This window comes from Cyprinus carpio, chromosome A19, assembly GCF_018340385.1.
Source record: "Cyprinus carpio isolate SPL01 chromosome A19, ASM1834038v1, whole genome shotgun sequence".
NCBI lineage: Eukaryota > Metazoa > Chordata > Actinopteri > Cypriniformes > Cyprinidae > Cyprinus > Cyprinus carpio.
The window spans coordinates 6,275,325-6,291,438 of record NC_056590.1 but is presented as its reverse complement, the minus strand read 5'-3'; the positions used below and the strand labels follow the sequence as shown (position 1 = coordinate 6,291,438).

Below are 16,114 nucleotides of genomic sequence, written 5' to 3'. Positions count from 1 at the left end.
TGCTTGATGTCACATTGAAACAGAAGGTCCAGTTGAGCGCACTCCATTGTGGGATACAGTACACAGTGTGCTTAAATACCATGGAGGCCTGTAAATGCACAATCTACAGCTATAAATTAAAAAATGCAAGAAAAATTGTGAGATGTAAACTCATAAGAGTAAAAAGGAAAAAAAGAAAAACACTAGTTCTGGTGATCACTCCTTCTGTGAGGAGCCTCAGCACCTGTGGGTCAGTAGAGTTATTGTTGTTGTTGTTTTGTAATACTTTTTAGTGTTATTTAAAGTGATTTTCTTCCTTGTTCTTTTCTTTTTTATTTATTGTGATTGTTTTATATATTGATGAGTGGAATGCCTTTGAAAGCGTCGGCTTTGTTGCTTTATTTTTTTTCTTTTTGTTTGTTTATGAGTTGTACGAATTCCAGTCTTTATGTGAATCATTCTTCATGTCTTGTATCTCTATTTATTCTCTTTATTAATTTGTTTATTGCTTTCAGAAACCAAAAACTGTCTGTGTGTGTGTGCACTCACGGCTGGCAGAGTTTGATGAGGTCCTGGTCAGTGGTTCCAGGTGGAAGTCCTCGTATGTACAGGTTGGTTTTACTGAGATGCTCCAATGCACTCTGACTACAGCTGCTGCTTCCTGGACTGGGCGGGGCCATCGGCTGCGGGGGCGGGGCATATGGCTGATAGACAGAGAGAGGGCGTGATTAACCAAAATGAACTAAACAAAATAATTTTATTCAAGTTCAACAAAAAGCCTCTCTCAAAAGACCAATTGGTGTACGACAAAGTAAATAAATAAAATAAATAAATAAAAATAAAACTGCTCTAGTTCACATTTAATGCCATTTTATATTCATTTACCTCTTCTGATAATTAAAATAAATCTGAAAATAAATAAATGAATAAATAAAAAAACAAATATTGATGGAAAAAATAAATAATGATATTATATAGAAATAAAATATATAGAAATATTACCTTGCCAACTAACTGAAATACATTTAAGTTGAAGCAATAAAATTCTGAAATAAAAATTTGGTTCAATTTATACATATATTATACTCAAAATAATTACTAAAACTTTATTCAAACAATATACAAAAATTCTTAATGATGCTGAAAAAACTGATATATAATACTAAATAGCAATTTTGGTTGTGGGAAATAGTATGACACTATTCTGCATGTTAAATTGTGAAGCGTGTTTCTGGTTCAGACAGCAGTATGAGTTACTGTCTGTACAGATACAAACGCATCCAGACTGAACTAGACTTCTTCACCCGATTCCTGTGTCTCTGTCTCTCTCCCACGATCCTTTGCTCTCTCTTGGCTGCCGTCTGTCTGTAGGAATGTGAACGTCCCACCCTTGTGATCAGCTTTGTTTTAAAGGTCAGGAGTTTACACAATGAGGCAGAAAGGATCCAACCGCACACTTTACTAGCTTGCCACATGCTGAAACAGATGCAATACGCATGCAGAATAAACCACATGCTGCTGAGGGAGGAAAAGAGATGATACATGTCCTTCTGTGAGACGTTCATGTGTCTCAGTCTGTCAGGAGAGGACAAGAGTAAAGCTGAGACACTATATAAAACACAAATACAAGCAGCAGTAATGTCACATAGTCAGACTTTTGATCTGCTCCACAAGCTGATGCTGACCAATTAGACAGGAAGAGACCGTTTGATTACATGCAAATAAGATAACGGCGCAATCATGGAGAGAAATATGTGCTAAATGCAACTTGCACATATGCACAGAAATGCAGCCAGATAATGACTGAAAGACAGCAAGTGGTACAAATTTTATTGGATTCATGTTTCTTAGATGTATCATAAGAATATAAATAAATAAATAAATAAATAAATAAATTAATTAATTAATTAATTAATTAATTAATTAATTAATTAATTAATGGAATTATTCATATTTTTATTGTTATTAATTAAAGACTAATTACAAATAAAAAAGTTGAATTCAAGAATAAAACAAAATAAAAAGTTATATATATATATATATATAAAAGTTATATATATATATATATATATATATATATATATTAATTAACACTGAATTCAAGGCAGGGTTATTATAGTTAAAAAAAAAAACTCTTTTATTTCAGCTAGTTAAACAAGGCAAATTTTATAATTTTTACTTAGTTTAACTAAATGTTCTAAAATTAAAATATTAATAAAAACTATATAAACATTTAAAAACAACAACAAAAAAAGAAAATCTAAAAATATATAAAAAAACAACAAAAATTCTAAAACAAAAATAGAAAAAAAATAATAAAAAAAAATAATTGATTCAAAATTTATTCATCCAACCCCAATCACAGCTGCCAGGATCACTAATGTACATAAACATCCCTTCAGTTCAGCACTAGCTTACTGTGGGTGGTAACAACACAACGTTAATTGCATCCGGCAAAGAAGAGCGTCACAGAGACTCTGAACACACATCCTTCATCTGATCTCATTACAACCACAGATTCAGTGAACAAAGACGACATCACCCAGAAGACTCAGTGTCATATATTAGGACAGACACGTGTGTGTGTCGCTGAGGGACAGTTCGTGTTTAATTGGCTGCATTCTTACAGAGTCTTTTATGATTCTCACAGGAAGGACTGACACACACACACACACACACACACACACACACACACACACACACACACACACACACTTTAGCGTTTGTGTTTTCATGTTTAGACTCCATCAGTTGTGTTACTTTCTCACCTAAAGCTCAGAATTAAACCCCAGCTCATGATAAAATCCTGTTCAATATTAAGATTCATCCACCTAGAAATGTAGTCCTACCTCTGAAACGAGTTAGACAACTCTACAAATCAAATACTAAACATTTCATTCATAATTCATGTCACAGATGCAGTACACAGAGCTGAAGACACACAGAACCTGAAATATTAAAGCAGCATCAACACCTGATAAAGAAATGAGTCTAAACACAGTCTGAGCATCAAAACATGAACATCTGCTGTTGTGAAGTCGACTCGGTGTAATTTCTGCTTCTGGTCTGTTTGTTTCCAGAGACTGAAATAAAGCATCATTTATCTTTAACTGACAGACATTCAGAGCTCACGAACCAGTCAAACCCCTTCAGAACCCTAGCTTTGATTCAGAGCCAAAAAGTATTCCCCAAACAACTCAAAATTCACATCAAAACAAATAAAAAAAAAAATAAACAAAATGCATACAAATTAAGTTATAGGCACTAATACACATCTGCTGTGAGATACAAAATCAGCAAATGACCTTGTAGACTGTATGAGTATGATTATGAAAGTTTCAAATTTAAATCAAACATTATTGCAATAGGCCTATATTTTACAAGAAAAGACTATTTAGTATTTTTTTTACTTCAAAATTTAACATAAAATTCATTTTTTTTGTATTTTTTTTTACTCCGCAATATCTGAGCAAAAAGTAAATCGTACACCATTTTTTTCCAGTGATAAATTGAATATGGAAGTATATGTATATGGATATGGAATATGTATATGGAAACTCGTTTCTGCCACAGTATTAAAATAAATATATATATTTAAAGGTAACTGTGACTTTATCCTACAATTCACACCTTTTTCTCATAAATTTTTAAACAAGAAGTCACAATTACCTTTTTATTTTTTACTCTGTTACGGAAACTAAAAAAACTTAATTGAGAGTTTAAATCTCACGTCCTCAAATGTTCCTAAAGAGAGGCCACATCAGGTTTAGCTACAGATGAACACACGGTGAATGATCAACTCTGAACATGGAGAGGTCTTTAACTGAATCTATAAATGATGATACATTCATTTGAGCCCTGAGCCCATCTCATCTCACTCACACACACACACACACTCACACACACACACACACACACACACACACACACACACACACACTAGGAGTCATTCATACACAAAAACATTAAATTTGATTGGTTTTTCTGAATCTTCAATGTGGAGGTCTGGGTCACTCCTCAATCTGTGCAGGTCAAGGTAACAGCGGCAAACAAACACACACACACACACACACACACACACACACACACACACACACACACACACACACACACACACACACACACACACACACACGCACACACACACACAAGCTCTATATCATCATTAACTGCCTCTGGACTACAAAAACACAAACGGCTCATTTCAGACAGAAACACAACCATCTACTGAACACTATCAATCAGTCTGAAATGTTTCTAACGTCTGATCTGGTGAAATGTTTTATGCAGTGTCATTAATTTATTTAATCAAAAATACAGTAAAATTTGTAAAACTGTGAAATTATTCAAATTAAAAATAACTATTTTCTATGTGAATATCTGTTAAACTGTAATTTATTTCTGTGATGTGCAGCTGTATTTTCAGCATCATTACTCCAGTCTTCAGTGTCACATGATCTTCAGAAATCATTCTAATATGATGATTTGCTGCTCAAGAAACATTTCTGATTATTATCAATGTTGAAAACTGTTGTGCTAATGAATATTTTTGTGGAAACGGTGATACATTTTATTTTTCAGGATTCACAGATAAATAGAATGTTCAAAAGAACAGCATTTATTTGAAATATAATTTAAATATATGTTGTAGCATTATAAATATCTTTACTGTCACTTTTGATCACTTTAATGCATCCCTGATGAATAAAAAAATATTAATTTCTTTAAAAAAGGGTTTACTGACTTACTGACCCCAAACTTTTGATTGTTAATGAATTTACATATAATATGTATAATATATTTTAAATCAGCTAAAGCCTCAACGAAACATCTTATATTTTAAATATCCATAAAGACATTTTTTTTCTCACATTCTCTGCTGTTTCCACATCAAACCTGTTATTCACAGACTGATGATGTTTCCACAATTACAAAAAACTAGTTAACGCTGCTGTTAGGGTTTTTCTAAAGCAACCGTTGATGGAATGACTGTAAATTTGATGTTTTTCTCTCATCCGATTACTCTACTGTAGAAAATTAAATGGCAAAATCATATCTGAGAACCCTGGAAAATTCATGGAAATGTTATTGTGGATTTTTTCTTTCGCTACTGTAGAAAATTAAATGGCAAAATCATATCTGAGAACCCTGGAAATGTGGAAGGGCCCATGACAGGTTTTCATGATGACGAGTCCTTCGTTAAATCTGCACAGATGTGACGTCACTCTCTCTCATGAATGTGAATGTGCACATCTGCTAGTGCTCCTGCTGTTATCATGCTAATCAGAACCACAGCTGTGTGTGTGTTTTATGTGTATCATCCACAGCTCTCAGATGAACCTATTCTTATATAAAACCAAAAACTAGACAAGCTCTTACTGGAACTCTACAAATATACAGCCAAGATACACAAGAGTAACCTGAGATCATTAAACACCGCCAAACATGAGCTCAGCCTCCCATCAGCCAACCTGAACACACACACACACACACACACACACACACACACACACACACACACACACACACACACACACACACACACACACACACACAATAATTTGTGTGTTTCCGTGAATGATTCTGGAGTTTCTCTTGAGTTTCCTCCTCTTCTCAATGGTGTTTTTATAAATAAAATACAAATTAAGATAAAATACAATACAAAAATTAAATGGAAAACAAAAATAACTCAAACTGCAACATTTCTAATATCCATTTTAAAGTTTTCCATTTAATATTTAAATTTTATATAAATAATACTATGATATAAATATAATAATATTTTTGGCAATTAATTGCAACAAAGTTTAAGTTGAAGTACTAAAATTGCTGATAAGTTTAAATCAAAATAAAACAAACTATTTTTAAAACTGTATTTTTAAACATTTAACTGAAATAAAGCTAAAAGAAAATATAAATATTGGATGAGAAACTGAATCCAAATGGAAATTAGAAATGTGGTTATCTAAAAATTAGAATTATTATCTAAAATTTTATTTAATAATATAGAATTATATATATATATATTTCAGCTATATATATATATATTAACATAATACTTCTGGGAAACTAGCTGAATAAGTTTAGGTTTAAGTACTAAAAAATAAATAACGGAAAACAAACTAAAAAAATAAAACTATATAATATTAAAAAAAGAACAAAGGCAAAAATAAACAAAAAATAAGAAATATATATATAAAAGCCAATTCAAATATTAATTAAATGCATTTCCCCCATATATAAAATATATACACTATAATAATATATAAACAATACTAAAATGACCCTGGATCTCATCCGTTCCCTCTCAACAAGGGATGTGAAACTATTTTTAATGGTTTGTTTTTGTCCGGTTTGTCTGGACGGTGACTGTAACTTCCTGAAGAATGAGACTCAATCTGATTGGCTGAGGATGAAGGTTGCTCTGCTAAACACACGTCCTTTGTGTCCCTCATTAGCATATGCATGTATAATGACTTAATAACTGATGTCATCTTTTACTAGGCTGTTTTATTACAGGAATATTTTGAGCCTGATCCCAGACCAATTAATACATGACGTCTGAAGGACAGTAAATGAATCCTTATTTCATGGCACTTTTTAATCTCATTCCTGTGATTTAATGTTGTAAAAGTTTGGGGTCAGTAAGAATTTTTTGTTTTTTTTATTCAACAAGGATGCATTAAACTGATCAAAAGTGACAGTAAAGATATAAAAATATCACCAACCCCAAACTTCTGAACAGTAGTGTATATAAAAAGGTTTATATTAAAATAAGTCAATGTACAGTAAAACACCATAACAGACAAACTAGTGTGTGTGTGTGTGTGTGTGTGTGTGTGTGTGTGTGTGTGTGTGTGTGTGTGTGTGTGTGTGTGTGTGTGTGTGTGTGAAAGAGAGAGCACAGGCTGTCAGAGATCACTGACCAAACTCTGATATCAAAGTTATGATGTCACAGATGTTTGGTCTCAGAGGAGAATCATGGGAAATCACAGCTAACGTCCGCAGTGCTGCCGCCCTCTATTGATCAGATATTAAAGGTCAGTGTTCAGTGTCACAGTTTCTGCATTTGACTGAATGTTCAGAGACGCTGGATGCATTCATAACAATCTTAAACACACAAACAGAATAAAGAAGAAGAATCTGCACATGATACCACGGTATTACATTACTATATGAATATGCCAGTCATTTAATACTATGATATATATATATATATATATATATATAAAAGTACTATATATATATATATATATATATATATATATATATAATATATATATATATATAATATATATATATATATATATATATATCCAAGTACTATAGTATGACCATGATACTTTTGTGAAGCAGTCATGTGACTCCTTGGTTCAGCTGACAAACGTCATCTCGTAACATCTGCTGTGTGTTTATAGGCCGTGTTTAACAGCACACAGATGTGCAGTATTTCATATGTGCATCATTAAAATCGTTCAGGAACATGAGCAAAAATACGCTCTCTCACACACACACACACACACACACACACACACACCAAACACACAGCGATATTCAGAGCATGAAGATGCATGCAGAGAGTGTGTGTGTGTGTGTGTGTGTGTGTATGTGTGTGTGTGTTGTGTGTGTGTGTGTGGTGTGTGTGTGTGTTGTGTGTTGTGTGTGGTGTGTGTGTGTGTGTGTGTGTGTGTGTGAGTCTACTAAACCATATTCTGGGGACAAATTTATACCCTAAAATGAAAAAAATGAGGATAAACCTGACAAAACTTCCATTTGTAAAAACAGTATAACATGTAAATAAATAATTATAAATAATTTCATATATTTTAGAAAGCCTTCTTTTGGGGACGTCTTCAAATGTAAACAGTACAAAAATAAATTAAATAAATATATATTTATAAATGAATTGAAATATTTATAAAAATCTTTTGGGGATGTCCTAATTTTTAAAAACGGGAAAAAAGCGAATAAATATATATTTATAAATAAATTTATTTATTTTCTAAAACCTTTTCTGTATGTCTTCATTTGTGAAAAGAGTATAAAAAGAAGATATACATTTACAAATACATTTATATATTTTATAAAATCTTTTCTGGACATCCTCATCTGTAAAAAACAACATATAAAGATAAACTGATATTTATAAATCCTTTTGAGACTATCCTCATTTACAAAAATAATACAAAAATACAGATTTACAGTAAATACAGTAAAAAAAACGCTAAACGTTTGTAACTAGCTGTGAATAAAAACAATAGAAGTCTCTGCAATGTCCACATTTAGAGCGCTAAGTAAACATGTATGTGATCCCTGATCACACTTGTGTGTGTGTGTGTGTGTGTGTGTGTGTTATGCGTTACAGTTGAGTGAATGTGTGTGTGTGTGAGAGAGAGAGATCATATGCCGGTAGTACAGATGTATAACACAGTAAATCACACTGATGACCCCTCTCTCCCTCTCTCTCTTTCCTTCTCTCTCTCACACACACACACACACACACACACACACACACACACACACACAAACGATCAAACAAAATAATAAACTGAAATGCCTCAAGCACTGAAGTCAATTTATGTTTATTTGCATTTAGTTGAATAACGGAACTATTGTTTTTAAAGCTGGTTTATATTTATATTGACACGTCATTGAACGGAATCAACAAACTAAACTAAACTGAGTCGAATAATGACACTATTGTGTTCTGCAGAGCTGCTTTACAGCTGAAACTGAATTCATTTCAGAATTGAGTTTTGAAACACTGACACTATTATTGAAGTAAAGTGAATCAACAACTGAATTGAGGTGAATAATAACACTACTGCCTTCTATACAGGTGCTTTATTGTAAATTCAGTTAATTTGACAATTGATTAACTTTGCAACATTGACACTTATTAAACTAAACTGAATAAACATTGATTTTTCAACTAAATGACACTTGCCTTTTTTTAAAGCTGCTTTATCGTTGATTTAGAATTTGTTTCATAATTGAGGAATTTGCAACATTGACACCATCACTGAGCTGAATTAAATTAACATCAAATTGAGCTGAAATACAACACCACTGTGTTTTTTAAGAATTGCTTTAGGGACTAAATTTGTTTAATAATTGAACATTGACAGTTGGAGTCAATGTTGAACTAAACTGAACTGAATGAGACTATTCTCTTCTGTTGAGACTCTTTAAAACTGAACTAACTGATTCATTTTGCAACACTGACACTGAACTGATTCAATATTGAACTAAACTGGGCTGAATAATAACTCTATTGTCTTCTGTAGAGCTGCTTTACATCTGAAATTGAATTTGTCTCAATTGTTATTTTCCTGTTTTTTATATCTGTATTGTATAAAAGTGCTATAGAAATACTATAAATGTGACTTGACAACTGTCATCTCGTCCTAATAGTGTCAAGACAGTCAATCCATCACTATCACAGAGAGCCTGAGCTGAAGAAAGAACAAAGAGAGCCGTGCAGCGCTGAAGAGCTGAGCGTCTCTGTACCTTGCTGTGAGCGTAGGGTGGATAGTAGCAGGTGTAGTGCGGGAACATCTGGGGCTGCTCCAGCGTCTTTCCCATGAAGCTGCAGTCTGGAGTCTGGAGCGGAGCGCTAGATGAGTCCCTGACGGAGGAGTGTGATGGTGAGGAAGATGAGGATCTCCTTCTCCACTGAGATACTCCAACACGATAATCCAGCACAGATGCAGAGCAGTGAGGAGAAGACGGGTGACGGTCCTTTATCCGTGTGAGCGAGAGAGCATGTGCTCCGTCTGTCAGAGGAGGAGAGAAGAGGAGTGTCTGTGATCCGTCCGCTTTCTGCTCCAATAACAGCGTCTCTGCTCAGGGGCTCGACTGGAGAGAGAGAGAGAGAGAGAGAGAGAGAGAGAGAGAGAGAGAGAGAGAGAGAGAGAGAGAGGGGTTTGGTCCCTCTACTGGTGATAAATGAACCAACAGGACAGAAGCATCAATTAAACTGTCTGTGTCTCAAAACCAAACTAGACAGCATTGTTGGGCGTTATACTTTTGCATGCATTTGTTTCGCAGAGACTGGCTACATTTATACATGCAACCTTCAGCTTTCATGTAAACACCTCAATCGATCTGACTGGTATTTCTATCAAACCATTAAAAATAGTTTTCATTAACTGAGACACAGCTGGAATAAGGTAAAATATAATTATAAGACAAAAAACTTAAATTAAAATTAGAAATGTTGCCTTGGCAACTAAATGAAAAAATAAATGAATAAATGTTTGTTAATAAACTAAAATAACTGAAAAGTGAAATAAAGCTAACTAAATAAAATAAAATAAAAATAAAACCTAATAAAAGTGACATAATTAAATCAAAATTAGAAAATTTGTTATGGCAACTAAATTAAAAAATGAAAATATGGTAAAATAAAAACTAATGCAAGGTTGTTGAATCTCAATCAGATTGTATAAATATAAAATAAATAAGAATAAATATAAAGCTAAATAGAAACAATAAAATACTAAAACTAATGAAAATGAAAAAAAAAGCATGTACAATTACTGGAACTTACACTTAAATTAAAATGAAAAAAAAAAAGAAAAAAAAAAAAAAAAAAAAAAAAAAAAACAAAAAATAAAAACAAAAAAAAAAATAAAAAACAAAAAAAAAAAAAAAAAAAACTAGCTAAAAATAAAAAAAAAAAAAAAAAAAAAAAAAAAATGAAAAAACAAACAAAAAAAAAGAAAATTAAAAAAAAAAAAAAATACTATAAACAAAACTTGGATTGGATTAATTTGGACTGACAGAAATCAGTGCATGTAGACATTTCTAGTCTTCTTCAAAGAGCTTTTAAATGAGCCGTGCTCGTTTTATTAAAGCTACATGTTGATGTTATTAATTCTGCTATATAGTGAATTAGCTGATTAACACCATAAAAACATCTTCAGACACACCCTCTCATAAATCAGGAGGAAATGATCTGCTTAAATTAGACTGGAATCACCTTCTTAATTAAGTGATGAGCTCTGAGACACTCACCTCAGTGCACACGTCTTGAGATGATCTTGATTTGTGTGGATGTCCTCCACAGCAGAGCCTCGTGCTTTATGAATGTTTGATTGCAGAAGAACGACTGAGGCTCAGTCCATCAATACAGACAGAGAAAGACAAATGCTTTGTTTGATCCAGCTGAAATACAACTCTTATACACTCTTGAAAATAAACGGGGGACTGTTTTTTTTTTCTTTTCTTTTTTTTTTTCAAAGAACTCCTCAGTAAACATTTAGATTAATCTAATAATTTAATAACACACAAAGAAAAGGTTAGATTATGTTAAATGGAGCAATAGATGCCAGTAAAAAAGCATTATTTTATTAACTTTATTTATTTATCCCTTGTTCTTGTGTTAAAAAAACTATCAGATATTTTAAATAAAATATTATCTTAATTTTTTTAAGCTTTAAACATCAAAACTATGTATTTTCCTGTTAATACTTTCTCAATTTTACTGGTGATGTCCTTCACAAAGTTCAATTATCCAAGCAAACATTTTTCTTTTAATTCAAAGGCAGCACACTTAAGGAGAATACAAACCAAGATCTCATGTAATATTTAGTTACAGTCTCCTGAGGTGGACGATCAAATGAAGGTTAAGCATCTACATTCACTGCATTTATCAAACAGAAACAGTACTTTATTCAGGCCAAATGTTGTTTCCTTTTGAAGAACAGTGCCATTGTATGTACATGTGGAGACAAAAGTAGAAGCATGTGGAGCTGCGACACACAAACACACACTCAGCTTTTGTTTTGAAGATCCAGTCAGATATGACAGTGAAAAAGAGAGGAGACCTGATGGAAATAGAGCAGAACGGATCCAGCTCTCCTCCTCTGTGTCTCTGTTCACTGCAGTTCAACACAGCTGAGTGTGTGTGTGTGTGTGTGTGTGTGTGTGTGTGTGTGTGTGTGTGTGTGTGTGTGTGTGTGTGTGTGTGTGTGTGTGTGTGAGTTTCCCATGACAAGTTACCAACAAATCAGGTGTGTTTAATTTCCCTAAAGCTGTGGTTAAACTCAGCCTGAGCTCCATTTACTCCCAGTCATGTGCGCGTGAACGTGGACAAGCAGAAACACAAACACATGTAACTGTGTACCGAACAGGGTTTTTATAGTTAACTAAAATAATTGAATAAATAAATAAATAAATAAAAACAAATAAAAACATAAAAAAATAACTAAAATAATTACATGTAAAAATAACAAAAAAATAACTATTAATAATAATAATAATAATAATAATAATAATAATAATAATAATATAATATATATATTAATGTTTTTGAAAGAATACACATATACACATAAATATATACAGAACAGGTCAAAAGTTTGGAAACATTACTATTTTTAATGTTTTTGAAAGAAGTCTCTTCTGCTCATCAAGGCTGCATTTATTTGATCAAAAATACAGAAAAAAACAGTAATATTGTGAAATATTATTACAACTTAAAATAATAGTTTTCTATTTGAATATACTTTAAAAAAATAATTTATTTCTGATGCAAAGCTGAATTTTCAGCATCATTACTCCAGCCTTCAGTGTCACATGTAACATCCAGTCTATCACATATTTATTTTTACAAATCATTCTAATATTCTGATTTATTATGAGTGTTGGAAACAGTTCTGCTGTCTTATATATTTGATGAATAAAAGGTTAAAAAGAACTGCATTTATTCAAAATAAAATAAAAATTCTAATAATATATATTCTAATAATATATTTCCTTTACTATCACTTTTTATCAATTTAACACATCCTTGATTAATAAAACTGTTCATTTATTTAAAAAAAAAAGAAAGGAAAAAAAAAATACTGACCCCAAATTACTGACCAGTAGTGTATATTGTTATTACAAAATATTTATATTTTAAAAACATAGCTTCTTTTTTTTTTTTTTTTTTTTACTTTTTATTCATCAAAGTATCCTAAAAAAGTATCACATGTTCTGAAAAAATATTAAGCAGCAGAACTGTTTCCAACTTTGATAATGAATCATCATATTAGAATGATTTCTAAAGGATCATGTGATAATGATCCTAAAAATTCAGCTTTGCATCACAGAAATAAATGATAATTTAAAGTATAATAAATTTAAAAAACAATTATTTGAAGTTGTAATAATATATCACAATATTACATTTTTTTCTGTATTTTTGATCAAATAAATGCAGGCTTGATGAGCAGAAGAAACTTCTTTCAAAAACATTAAATACAGTAATGTTTCCAAACTTTTGACCTGTACTGTATATATATATATATATATATTATAATATATATATTATAGTCACCTTATATTATAACAACTAAAATTATATATATATATATATATATAAAATAAAAAATATACATTAACTTAAATTTATAGTCACCTTATTTTATTTCATCTAGTTGCAGAAGTAACATTCCTCATTTTCGTTTAGTTTCATTTTAAGTACTAAAATAAATAAAAGTAATAAAAAATATTATAAAATGATATAGACATTTAAAAAATGTAATAAAACAAATTAAAATACACTAAAAGACAAAAACACTAAAAACTAAAATAAAGTAAAAGCAGTAAATATAAAACTAAAATCAATTTCAAATACTAACAAAAACCACAATAGTGTATCAATGAAACACTGAAGCGAGTTTAGTGAACGCTGACCTTTGAATTCGTAGAGTAACGATAATCTAAACATCACAGATTGAGATTGTCTCTGTACAAGACTTCAGAAAACTACTGTACATGGTCTGAAGTGCAGCGATCGAGCGGGACGCTAGAATATCCTAATGCAGGGATGAACTACGAAGGACCACAAATCAAATTTGATTTAGGGCCGTGGGCTGAAAGTGAAATTGCATTACGTATATCAAACTATATTATATTAAAATGCACATTTTAAAAAAATCTATTTAATTTATATTCTCAATTTTGCTTCCATAACGTCTTCTTTCAGACATATAGAAAGACAGTATCCAAAATACACATTTAAGCATTTATTTTATTACATTTGATTTATTTGCATCTGCAGATCTCAGTGCATATGGTTTAAAGGCATTAAGATGTCCACATCAGAATAAATGTACAAAAGTGATTTTATGTCCATTGAAAGCACATTAAATGTACAGTAAGTGTCTGATTTTAAGGTTTCAAATAAGTTTTTGGAGAATAAAATGTCAAAATTTGGTTGAAATAATGTTACATTGTCATTCAGTGTAACACAATATTTATGTAAAAATTCAAACAACATGCTTATTCTGACGTGTACATATTAAAATATATAAAAGAATAAGTGAGCATATTGAATTTGATTGTGTTTTAAATGAGTAAAATATTCTTACTGACAAATGGGTAAAACCTAGGATAGTGGCAAATTAAAAAAAATGTACAATTACAGCTAATTAGTATTTGGGGTGAAAGTAATTAGTCTTTTAATATGTCATTAATTGATTTTTGTTGTAAATATGCCTGACAAGATTGTTACACTGAATGACATTTTACTGGGTCTCTTCTTTTAAATCAGGGAAAAATGTATCATATTTATTTTTTGCTCAGAAAAACAAAAGCAAAATAGCATATATAACTAGTTAATGCCTCATTTTGTATATTTAAACATAACATTTAAGAAAACCTGAAATACAAAACAATTGTCTATCCTAAGTGTCGTTCCTAACCAGTCTATGTTTCTGTATTTTGTTGCTGCTAATAAATCACACTTTAACTTTACAGTCACCTCATGATTTAAAATATTTAAGATTCAGGAATTGATCTTTGGAAATGGTTCATATATTTAAATATTCCCATCATTAGTGTCAGTAGGACACATCTAGACTTGAGTTTCATATCTTCATGACAGCAGAGATGATACGAGAGCCTGAATGATTCAGAATAACACACAAAAACACTCACCGTCTAAACACACATGATGTATGAATGTGAAATCATTCCCAGAAGCCCTTGCGTCTCCAGCAGATCTGCATTCTTCCGGAGCCACAGAGCCGATTGTGTTCTGGGGAAGAAGGTAATCAGATGCTCATCAAAAATTAATACGGTAAAATAGCATAATGGGATCTGATATGAAATCTGCGATTACCTCTTATGCTCATATTACAGCAAACAACTGACACACACAGAAACTACATCTCATCTCATAGACTGCCATTGTTTTCTGTCAGGTTAATGATTTTCTATCTCCAAACTCTAAACTCTGAACAGATTCACATTCAGTCATGAGGACCATTTAGGAGCCGATTTCCTGTGAATAATCAGAAATGTTTATTGAGCAGCAAATCAGCACATAATGATGCTGAAAATTCAGCTGCGCATCACAGAAATAAATTACATTCTAACAGATATTTACAAAGAAAACACTTATTTTAAATTGTAATAATATTTCACATTTTTACTGTACTTACTGTATTTTTGGTCCAATAAATGCAGCCTTGGTGAGCAGAAGAGACTTATTTATTTTCACAATTATTTTAAACTTTTGATCATTAGTATATAAATAATGTTTCAGAAGAATGAAATATAATTTAAAACAAAAACATGAATCTCTTCTATGAAATAAAGTCATATTTAAAAAAATAAATAAAAAAATATTTTAATTCAACATTTCACTTTTAGTGAGAACATTTGACTCTCAGGTACAGACAAAACTATCATTCTTGGTGTGTTTGTGTTTTGGAAGCTGCATCTTTATTCTGAAAGCACTTCTGTTGATCTGATGATGATGATGATGATGATGATGATGAAACACAGTCCCATTTATACTGCTTCCCTCCTGTAGATGAAGCTGAACTGCTTTCAGACCTGGAACTAAAACAAATCACAATATAAGCACCAAACAAACCAAACGCTCGTATCAATTCTGCACCAAAAAATAAAAGTCTCAGTCTCCTCATTAAACGCCTCTTTCTCATTCTTTCTCAGTTGTGGATCATTCTCATCCCTCCGTTTCACTCGTGTCCATCTCCAGATGGTGAATTACATGATGGAGAAGCAAGTGAACAGCCTTGTGGGAGATTGCACAGACGTGATGTCCGATGTGTGCCATCTCTCCATCACTCCTAATAAACCGATGTGCCGGGGGTTCTGGGTAATTGAGCTACTC

The 16,114-nt window shown here is 31.7% G+C and overlaps 1 protein-coding gene across 5 annotated transcripts in view; it reads right to left on the bottom strand.

The window, feature by feature from the left end:
* The window catches only part of LOC122148760 (RNA-binding motif, single-stranded-interacting protein 3-like), a 38,794-nt gene extending 23,557 nt beyond the window's left edge, over positions 1–15,237 (bottom strand). The window contains exons 1-4 of one of the 5 annotated variants that reach the window (XM_042776161.1): positions 14,911–15,237; positions 10,999–11,092; positions 9,490–9,755; positions 529–683 (exon numbers count right to left, since the gene is read on the bottom strand). In XM_042776161.1, the coding sequence (XP_042632095.1) occupies positions 529–683; positions 9,490–9,564 (230 nt within the window). In that variant the 5' untranslated portion in view covers positions 9,565–9,755; positions 10,999–11,092; positions 14,911–15,237. Of the gene's footprint in view, positions 1–528; positions 684–9,489; positions 9,826–10,998; positions 12,124–14,910 lie in introns of those variants that run through there. The other 4 variants (XM_042776162.1, XM_042776164.1, XM_042776159.1 and 1 more) reach the window with 4 other exon arrangements.
* Between the last annotated feature and the right edge of the window lie 877 nt (positions 15,238–16,114).